The sequence below is a fragment of the Danio rerio genome, chromosome 17, assembly GCF_052040795.2.
Source record: "Danio rerio strain M-AB ecotype USA chromosome 17, GRCz13ab, whole genome shotgun sequence".
Classification (NCBI taxonomy): Eukaryota; Metazoa; Chordata; class Actinopteri; order Cypriniformes; family Danionidae; genus Danio; species Danio rerio.
In genome coordinates, this window is record NC_141037.1 from 25060973 (window position 1) to 25072674 (window position 11702).

At 36.2% G+C, this 11702-nt stretch overlaps 1 protein-coding gene across 1 annotated transcript; it reads left to right on the forward strand.

Moving 5' to 3' along the window:
* Nucleotides 1–1893: 1893 nt before the first annotated feature.
* kcnk18 (potassium channel, subfamily K, member 18) lies at nucleotides 1894–9674 on the forward strand. The gene is given in 3 exon segments (NM_001190307.2): nucleotides 1894–2107; nucleotides 2304–2438; nucleotides 8848–9674. Coding segments are annotated over 3 exon segments (1176 nt in total).
* Nucleotides 9675–11702: the final 2028 nt, after the last annotated feature.

Genomic DNA, 11702 nt, shown 5'->3' on the forward strand with positions numbered 1-11702 from the left:
GTGCATCTTTAACATCCTACGACGAGCGAAACACTGGAGATGCACAAGAGTGAATTGGATAAGTGCATGCCAGCATGCTCATAAATAATTCAGACATGTTAAGACACTTGTAAATGGCCACACCTAAAGCAAAAACAGTACTGTATGAGTACTGTACTAGCTATGAATCTTACTAACAAAATTATTTTAATGCGTCAAATTTTAACAAACTGATTAATATTAATATAAATATAATATAAATCAACCTCAGTCCTGATCAAAACTACTAAATTTTTTTTTTTTTTAATTACAGGATTTAGACTTCTTAATAGCCAAGTTCACAAATTATGTCACTAATTTGGTGACAAAATACACAAAATAATGCAAAAAGTGATTGTGGACTGGATTTTTTATCACACCTATCTGAAGGGTTAATAGCGCCAATTGATGATCAACAGTTTTGAAGGCTTAAGAGGAAATACTACTTCCAACTATTAAAAAAAGATCCAAGATATGACTGATAGTTATTAGATAATAAATATAAATGCATAACTATATAGTGTCATGGCTTTGCAATCAAAAACGTGATTATAATGAAAGTCAAAAGTGCAAAAACAGCTACCAACAATAAATTATGGAGAAACAATTGTAAATTGGTCAAAAACAACCCATCAAAGGCAATGTTGTTTCACAGGTCCAAGACTTTGATAAAAGTTTTAAAAATCTAGTCCACAGATTTGTGTGTTTGTGTGTTTTTATTTTTTTACCAAATCAGTGAATCTTTTGTGAATTTGTCAATTAAAGAGTTAAAATCATATTTAGTAGTTTTGAATCAGGACTGAGGTTGATTAACAAATGTATGCTTTTTTTTTTTTTTTTTTTACAGCTGTTAAGTTTATAGTGGATGTTTTAATCCTGAACATAATAAAATGGTATAGTAAATTTGCCCAGAGTGTATAATTCTTTCAAAATGTCAAATCATACTCTCATAAATCATCCTGCTAGCTAAAACACAGAAAAAGCTATAGCTATTTAAGCAAAAACTCAGCCCAGAGTGGAAGAAACAACCCCAAGCAACAACACATTAGAGTTAAGTTTTGATTATTCAAATTAAGCATTTTTAATATACAAGTGTTTTTTTTTTCTCAAATACTCTGAAATGGATATAAATATGCAAATGTGTGACTAAGGAAATATTGCTTATATCATTATGATGACCAATCATCAGCAAATTATAGGGTATGTCTACCATTAAACTGTTCTATGACGCGTGCGAAATGGTCACATCAGAGCAAAAACTACATTTTTAGACTCATACAAAACTCAGTCAACAGGTTTTCAAGACCAGTGGTTAATTTAACCTAAATTTAGGCAATTTTAATACAGGTTTTACTGTTTACATACTCGCATGTTCTCCGCATAAACAAACACGAACATCGAATAACAACAACGACAACTCATAACAACAATGCCAATAAAAACAAATTCAACTCAGATCTACACTTCATCACTGTTTCAAAGGCTACACATGCTCGAGTGGACATAAATGGCACATGGCACGACTCATAAATGCCCATTGGGGTTCAAGGGAATCTCCGGCATCAAGAGGCTAAAATTTCACACAGCCGCACCTGTTCATACAATGCGCTCACAATTGACTTTCCAGCACAGAGACTGACTAGCTGCTTTGTAAATCTGTGATGTTCTCAGTTCCCTTTCTGAAATACTTCAGGAGGAGCACGCGTATAATTGTTTAAGCTATAAGCATTAGTTGAGCAGGCAGTTTGAGTCTGTGGCTTGCTTCAGCAGCTGGGTGTTGTCCTCCTGAGTCCTGACCACACACTGCCATGAGAAGGAACACTTCATCTCCACAGCCATTACGCGTCTCTGACTGACTGAATGACTACCTGAGAGATGTCCGTGTCAGAAAAGAGACAGTTTACGTGGAGATGCTCGACACTCTTCTGGCGTTTGTTTCCTCATGTTTTCCTAATTTTATCACTCGTTTTATACGCGGTTTTAGGAGCGCTTGTCTTCAGAGCGATTGAGTACAAGAATCCTCGAAATGAGTCGGAGGAGATCCTGTCCATTGTGCAAAAAGTGATGGAGATCGTTCAGAATCACACAGGTCTGAAAGTAGCCTTTTTAAAATAGTATAAACTGCTTGTATAATTTTAAGCCTACGGTGTTCAAAACGTATTAATAATTTTATTAATAATTTATATATTCTTTGTAATAATGTAGGCAATGTATTAATAATGTTTTAATAAGCTATATTATATACTATTTACTACATTCTTCTTCTATTTTATCTTATAAATTAGACACCTCAGAGCAGAAGCACCTAATCAATAAAGCAAAAGACATTTTGGATGATTACTGTTATGAGAAGGAACGTGACCACGGATGGACCTTCTTTGCTTCACTTTTCTTCTGCTGTACAGTGTTCACTACTGTAGGTGAGTATGCTTTTTCATCCTGGAATGTCACAGAGCTTGTAAAGTTTTGGGTTTTGTTGGGTTTTAACCTGAACAATAAGATATTTTGGCCACATGAGGTACTGTATGTCCAAAATTGGTGTTGCATTAAATGAATCACCGAGTTGTTATGTGCATGAGAAGTTCTGACCTTTGGCTGTAGTCTCTGAGTGCACCACCGTTGTCCACAGTAACCAGCCTGACCATGATAAGACCGAAAACAAGTGTCGCCATTTATGTAGGAAACAAAAGTGAATTATACACTAAATAACATTGAACATTTGTCTACTCAAAGTTGTGCAATGCAAATGATTCATGAATTGTTCATCATTTATTGGAGGATAACTCTACTTTTGGCCAATATTTTCCTTTTCAATCAACAAATGTTTCTATATTGATATTCATTAAATCCATAATGCATATCCAGGTTCCACTTCATCTTTAAATTTATTATCTTTTCGTTTAATTAACAAAAGTTAAAGTTAAATTACTGCTGTTAATAAGTTTGATAACTGCAAATTATTATTTGAGATTTAAAGCAAATGAACTCAAATCAGGGCATGTATTTAGGTGGCTTGAGGCTCAGCAGTAGGCATGGGCTGATATAAGATTCTGACGGTATGATAACCTTGGATAAAAATATCACAGATTCACAGTATTATGATTCATTCATTTTCTTGTCGGCTTAGTCCCTTTATTAATCCGGGGTCGCCAAGCGGAATGAACCGCCAACTTATCCAGCAAGTTTTTACGCAGCGGATGCCCTTCCAGCTGCATCTCTGGGAAACATCCACACACACATTCACACACACTACGGACAATTTAGCCTACCCAAATCACCTGTACCACATGTCTTTAGACTGTGGGGGAAACCCACATGAAGGCAGGGAGAACATGCAAACTCCACACAGAAACACCAACTAAGCCGAGTTTCGAACCAGCGACCCTCTTGCTGTGAGGCGACAGCACTACCTACTGCGCCACTGTCTCGCCCCAGTATTATGAATACTGCTCTAAAATATATTCTTTTTAAATGTCTGGGTAAAAAACTGAAACTTTTTTTTTTCCTTTTGAACACAACATATTTTGTTTTCTGCTGTCTTCAATTGTTTTAAAAGCAGATTTTTTTTTTACAATTTAAAGTAACATCTTTATATATGTTTTCTGCTAAAGATACTGCTGTCCTAAAAATAAAAAAATAAAATATCACGTAAATAAAAAATTGTACACATATCTTAGGAACAGTATTGCAGAAAATGTTGGCGGTTTTAAAACCTTGACTTTTCCAAACCACTGTATACCTTGAAAACATTTATAGTCCTATGCCTACTAAGCAGCATTATATATCAGAGCTTTTCTCAAGGTAGGGTTTAGGGATATGGCAAAAATACAATCTCAATAATTATTTTTCATATTGAATGATAAGGATATATATTTCGATATAAGTTGTTAATGCTTCCAGATTTAAAAGAGTTCTCCAAAAATTACTGAAGCCACAAAAATTAGAGGGTCCATTAATTGGCATAACATATTTTCGGCTGATAAATTTTAGGTGGCCGAAAACTCGGCACATCTCTAATATCAACACACTTTTAGATTCCCATTGTTGCACATTTTTGCTGTGTGATTGGATCTTAGATCAGTAATAATTAAAAAATGGTTATTGTTTATCGGCCCAGCCCTATCTTAAGGCTATTCATTCTTAAAAATAAAGGATCTTCAAGGGTGTATTCTCAGTCATGACATAGAAAAGTCTTTTTTGGTTCCCACTTTTTCTCAGTTTCTCTATAAAGAGCCTAAAACCAAAAGGTCATTTGCATGTTAAAAGTTCCTATAGTGAAACCATTGATGCCAATACAGAACATTTTAACACTCTTAGTCCACAACTAGAATATAGATTAAATATATAATGTGACTGTAAATCAAAACCAGCAATAAAATTCCCAATTCATGGAATAACTTTCATGGAATAACATTCATGGAATAACTTTAAAACTAACTTTAAAACTAAAGACAGTATTGAAACGAAAGCCTCAATATCACACTCTGTTTGCCTACAAAGTGACTTCTGGCCTTGCTCCTTCTTATCTGCTCTCGCTTCTGCAGATCTATGTGCCCTCCAGAAACTTGCGTTCTGTGAATGAACGTCGCCTCGTGGTTCCATCCCAAAGAGGGAAGAAATCCCTTTCGCGAACGCTCACGCTCAATCTGCCCAGTTGGTGGAATGAACTCCCTAACTGCATCAGAACAGCAGAGTCACTCGCTACTTTCAAGAAACGACTAAAAACTCAACTATTTAGTCTCCACTACACTTCCTAATCTGCAATTGCCTCTCTGAATATCACACTAACTGTACCAAAAAAAAAAAAAAAATACTAATACTAATACTACTAATACTCCCCTTCTTAGACTTTACAGACCTGAAACTTGCCTATAGCACTTATTCATTGTTGGTCTTGGTTGTGTAAATTGCTTCCTTGTCCTCATTTGTAAGTCACTTTGGATAAAAGCGTCTGCTAAATGACTAAATGTAAATGTAAACCAAATGTGTCAAACTCAGATCCTGGAGGGCCATAGCTCAGCACAGTTTATTTCCAACCCTACTTAAACACACTTGATGTAACCAATTGAGTCCTTTAGGCATATTGATACCTGTAAAAAGGTGTGTTGAAGCAGGATTGGAACTAAACTCTGCATGGCTGTGGTCCTCCAGGAACAGAGTTTGACACCACTGCTCTAAACACTTGTAATCATTTCCAATAAACCATTAATGAGCCTCTTTTCAGAGAGGCATACATTCAAATCATGATTTCCTGTGCATTACATCTTTCTTAATGGTACATTTTAGTTTAAGTTTTATGCCTGGGTAGGATGCTGTTAATAAAAAAAATTCTCTCTCTCATCCCCAATTGTAAAGCTCAGCAAACCGCATCTAACATAATAATTGAATGTAAACTTCCATCTTTCAGGACAGCATACAGAAAAGCATTATGCAAGAGTGCCAAACACAGCAGTCTGTGGCCATGGATGTCCATTATGCTTTCTAGGAAGGGCGAATCAGGAGCTAATCTAAATGAGTATTGGTTTTTGAGGCAGTTGAGGCTAATGGTCAGTTTAAATGAGTTCATTTCTCTCTTTTTTTTTTTTTTTTTTTTTTACATCATCCGCTATGTCAATTCCTTTGTAGATAAAAGACATTATCACTTGGCCTGGCCATACAATTACAGCCAGAGCTACTGTATTTGTCCAATGAAAAAACAGTGACAGTTTTCCTGATTTAACAGTTTAGTGTTTTCAGTTCATTTGAATCAACGTATTAATCGTAATCATATTTCTAAATCTTAACAACCCTATTGTTTTATATTTTGTGCAGGGTTATTATAGTTAAGTAAATCCATAACACTAAAATACGTTTTGTTATTTAAAATAAACATTTAAATACAAAAACACATTTTATAAAGTTGCAAAGATCATATTATATTTTAATATTGTTTAACTTAAAACTAAAATAGCTAAACCTACATTAAATATAATTATAAATGTTAAATTATGAACTTAAAAATTATAAAAAAAGACTTTTCACCACAGAGCTATATAAGCAGAAGCTTTTCAACAATGCTCCTGCAGAATCAGTCCTAAAATTTGTATTTCCATCCTGCTTCAGCATATCTGCCTATGCATTTGAAATGAAAAGCTGAAAATCTTGATTAGTTGATTAGCAGGAGGGAGGAAGACTTCTGCCGTAGATGAACCATTTTTGGTCCCCCAGAGTTACTTTCTAATTATTTCTTAAAAGTGATTTTTGGTATGGAGAACATTTCATGTCTAAAGAAAGAGTCATTTCTGCTTTAAAAAGTTTGTTGTATTGAAATATTCTATGGATGTTAAAAGTTCATTATGCATGCCATAAAATAATAATAAAATGACAAAATCACAACAAATTGCTGGTAAGCTATACATATATACTACTATTATAAACCCCTTTTTACTCAATGCTATAAATGTCACCTCTTTTGAAACCATTTATTCATTCATTTTATTTTCAGGTTAGTTCCTTTATTAATCTAGGGTCGCCACAGTGGAATGAACCACCAACTAATCCAACATATGTATTACGCAGCGGATGCCCTTCCAGCTGCAACCCATCTCTGGGAAACATACACACACACACACACTCATATACTACGGACAGTTTAGCCTACCCAATTTACCTGTACTGCAGGTCTTTGGACTGTGGGTTGAAACCGGAGCACCCGGAGGAAACCCACACGAACGCGGGGAGAACAAGCAAACTCTACACAGAAATGCCAACTGACCCAGCCGAGGCCTAAACCAGCAACCTTCCTGCTGTGAGGTGACAGCACTACCTACTGTGCCACCGGGTCGCCCCTTTTGAAACCATCACATTGTAAAAACAAAGTACTATTATTATTATTAGCAATTAGGGATGTAACAATATTGCAAATACCGTCATACAGCAATAGTAATTTTTTTCAATATTACCGTAGGCGCATGAATCAAACTATATTTCTGAGAAAAGTTTGCTTAGGCGAATAAGGCGAACAGGAGGTAGCGGGAACTACAATTCCCATCAGCCTAGGCGTGGCCATCATCCTTTGCGGTCTGTTGTCACTACAGATCCAGTAATGGGGAAATGGAGTGTGTTGCTAGTAGCGGGGAAGAAAAAGAGCTGAAAATGATCGAACCTAAAGCGAGTTTTAAATCGGATGTGTGGAAGCATTTCGGTTTCTTTCTAAAAAGATACGAAAAAGGAGAAAAGGTGACAGACAAAGAAAAAAACAGTATGTAGGCAATGCCAGACTGTGGTGAAATATAAGTCGGGGAATACGACTAAAAACAGTCATGGGGACTGCAGAACACAGCACACTTGTTAGATAGATGCAGACATTGACTTGTACTGCAAAGAGACCTCTATCTCACTCATGGCTTGTCCTCTCAAGTGGTGGAAAGACAATGCACAATGTTACCCACTGCTGTCAGCCTTGGCTAAATCATATCTCTCTGTCCCAGAAACCTCAGTCCCAAATGAGAGGGTTTTTTTTCTGTTGCAGGGGACATGCCCAGAGATCCCAGCTTTTACCAGATTATAGTTATATGATAATTTTCCTGAAAAAACCCATCTCTATCTAAGTGAGTGAGTGATTAAATGTTGAATGTAATGAGTTTTCAACAATACTAAATTGAAACTTTATTTTTTTATATGGTTTAATATTTTTTTGTTATTAAAATTGAAAAAATTGAAGTTCCTGTTTCAAAACTTACAGATAGATGGCTAATTTGTATGTCATTGATATGTTCAGTGCTAAGGTAAATAAACACTTTTGGCACTTTTTTCGAGTCTTTTCATTAGTTTTGTTTTTCCTGTAAATTTTTCAATAAATATTGTACTGTGCCATTTATACCGAGGTATTATCGTACCGTGAAATTCTGATACCGTTACATCCCTACTAGCAATATATAATAATTAATATAATAATATTTCATTAATTTACTTTTCAGCTTAGTATCTATGACAGGGCATTAGGCAATATAGCTGTTGCAAGCGGGTTCAGGGTTTCAAAAGACCCATCCTTCACTGACAAAGGTCCAGAATTTGTCCCATACATGAGCTTATTTGTCCTATTTGACTGCTATGCCAATATAAATTGTGAAAAGAATGTAATCCTCTGTTGACTGTTATGACTTCAGCTAATCAGTTTTGGCCAATGCAAACCACTTTTTTATTAGTCAAGCATCCAGGTGTGCAAGAAAACATAAAGTCAAGTCATATTATGTTACTGTATAGTTTTTAAATAGAGAAAACATTTTACAAGTAGCTTTATTTCAAATCTTGGACCTTATTAAACCAAAAATGATCAATAAAATGCTGTGAAACACCACAAGTGGCCCGTATTACAGTTAATTTGAATTCTAACTTGGCTATTATTGTTATCCGTGAATTTTCAAATTTACAAATGTTATACAAGAGAGGCTCAAAAAATCGTAAAGCTCTACTTTAATATTATGTTTTAATTTTTGATTGTGAAATGTGGAAATTTGAATGTGCTGGTCAGTTAGTTATTTAGTAAACAACAGCAGGTTACAATTTTAAATGTGAAACTTTAACAGATTGCTATTTTGTTCATATCCTAATTATATGTGATGTGATAAATCTGAAAATGGCAAATAACTGCAAAAAGTTAAAATTTTGAGAAAAAAAAAAGAACCACTCACTTCACCAGGCTGACTACGGGCCTGATGTTCCTTTTCTTGGCTAAAACTGAGCAGATGCGTTGCATTTCTGATGCATTGATTAAGACCTCCAGCAGGCGGCAGTACTGTGACTAAAAGAATTTGTAACTCTGTTCTGTTTTGTTTTTTTGTATATCAGGTTATGGACGAATTTATCCGTTGACAAGTAAAGGGAAAGTGGCATGTGTCCTGTATGCGATGGTGGGCATCCCTCTGATGCTGCTGGTCATCTCGGATGTGGGCGATCTCTTAGCTGTTCTCCTCTCCAAAGCATATACTCGCCTTAACCTGTTCTTCAGACGATGGATAGGACATCAGTCATGGAGACTTCAGAGCCATGAAAAGACATCAGCTCTCCCACAAGTTCAAGCTGATACTGACGGCACCTATAAGTTCAATCAGGATGTCGTGGTGCTCGAGACAACAAACAATCAACAGGTGATACAAACTAGGTCTTCCATCAGGCGCGGGTCCTTTCAGCTCCGTAACAACAAAGAGATCTTTGACCGCATTATTGTAAGGGAGAGCTTCAGGATCAAAGGAACTCTTTCAAAATCCTGTTCATGCCCAGAACTGGACCGTGTGCCAACCCCAAAAGATGAGTTATTCAACGACATCGGACAGGAGATGGAGCAGTTGGACGTCCCTCTGCTGGTCATCTTGCTGATGGTGTTTGCCTACATGGTGATCTGCAGTCAGATTCTGAAATGCTGGGAGAAGCAGATGGACCATTCTGATGCCTTTTATTTCACCTTCATCACCCTAACCACCATTGGCTTTGGCGACATTGTGCCTGAACACCCAAAATTCTTCATGGTTACTTTTTTGTTCATCATCACAGGCATGGCCATTATGAGTATGGCCTTTAAACTTGGCCAATCGCAAATTGTTTGCTTTTACAGGCGGTGTATAAAGAGTCTAAGCATGGGCAAGGTAAGAATTCACAATGACTTAAACAACAACTGAAGGCAATTGGTTTCTGTGGCTTTGCTAATGGCACAAGAAGAAAGCATAGCTACTCCGAATATAAGATGGTAATGGGCTTTAATTTATGTTACAGCCAGTTTGATATTGTGGGTTGAAAGGGAATGAGCCACAGTACTGTTGCAGTAAACAAATACAGGAGAGAATCAGGCACAGGATGAAGTATGTTAACTATTTGGGCCATGAGAGAGGCCTCAGTTGTTTTATTTGGAAAATGGCATGCCATACTGTTTATTTTTGTTTAGATGTACGCACTAGCAATGCAGTCTAATTTAAAAACTCCTTTATTCATGTTGATGCAATATATGTACTGTAACTCGTATAAGTCTGACAGGAATATATATGATGATATTAGACAGTGAGTTTGCTTTTTCATTCAATGGCAAATAATAGTGTACATATGATTCGCCTTTTTTAAACAATGCATCATCTTTTTCTTGATAGCATTAATGCTATATTTAAATTGGAGTGTGTCTCTTAAGTTAATTGATCCACTAATAAAAAAGCTAGCATGTAAATGAATTGACCGACCACCTGTGATGTCTTGGCTGTGAAATTGTACATAAATTAATAATGCACTTTGAAATTAAATCAATAAATATCTTTCTGTGCCAGTCATGAGTTTGTATTCCTTTTTAGTATTTCTTGAAGCATAACTGGTTTCAACTGGTGCTACAGTTCCTGCACCATATTCAATAGCCCGTAGACAGCCTGGTGTAAAGGGATGTTTTTTTTTTCTCAAAAAGAGGACCTTTTTGAAGTTTATTTGCCAAATTTTTTATTTAATTATGAGAACTATATACTGAATTTTAGGGATATTTTAAGCACTATTTTAGCTGAATTAGCTTGTCAGGTGGTCATCATAACCACACTTTTTGATGTAGCCTACAAAAACTATTTCCTAAAGATGCGGAACAAAGAAATGTGAAAAAATACTTATTTATAAATTTCTAATTTATTACATCATTTATAATTAGAAAAATTAAGAAAATAAGAATCTGTTCAGTAATAAATGAAAAACGGTAGCCTATTGTCATTCTGTCACCGACTCGGTCCCAGTCATTCCCCTCTCTGGCCAGCAGAGGTCATCATCACAGGACTTCTAGACATTACATCATCCACTTAAACTGATAAGCACACACACCTGTTCCTCACCCCGCTAACGACCCACACTCACCTATATAAGCCACACTCTCACTCCAGTTCAGTGCAAAGACGTCATGACGGGGCGGAAGGTTGATGACGTCGACAGAGTAATGGCGGCGAATTCAAACAATCAAAATAATCCAAAGAATAGAAATCGAGAAAATAAAGTTGGGAATGGATCGGAGACTCTAAGAGTAGAGAATAGTGGTGAAGAGGAGGAAGAGGATGATATGGATATAGGATGGACACAAATAGAAGGACGATACGGGAAAAAAGCATCTAGGAAAAGGAAAAAAGGTAAGGAGGATGCATCGGAAAGTAGTTCGCTAGCGAGTGAGGAGGAAGGGGTTGGAGAAAAAGCCAAATTAGGATTTAGGATAATATTAAGATTCAAGGAAGAAACGGGAGTTTCAGGAATAAATCCAATGATGTTGACACATGAATTAAAGAAACAAGTAGGTGAAATCGCATTCGCAAAGGTGCTTCAGGATGGTGCGTTAATGATTGTGTGCAAAAACGAAGAACAGAAAAATAAGGCAATGAAAGTAAAAACAGTGGGGAAGAAGGTTGTTACGAGTAGTAAGATCATAGGTCAGAATTCATGGATATTTGGCGTGATAAAAGGAGTTCCTATTGGGGTAACAATGGAGGAATTAAAAAAGAATCTTGATGGAGGTAAAGTCATAGACGCAGTTAGATTGAAGATGAATAGAGAAGGAAGAAGAATGGACAGTCTGTCGGTGCGCATTAAATTTGAAGGAAGAGAAATGCCAGATAAAGTCAGAATGGGATTCATCAGCTACCCAGTTATAGAATACAATGCACCTCCAATGAGATGTTACAACTGTCAGAGGTATGGGCACA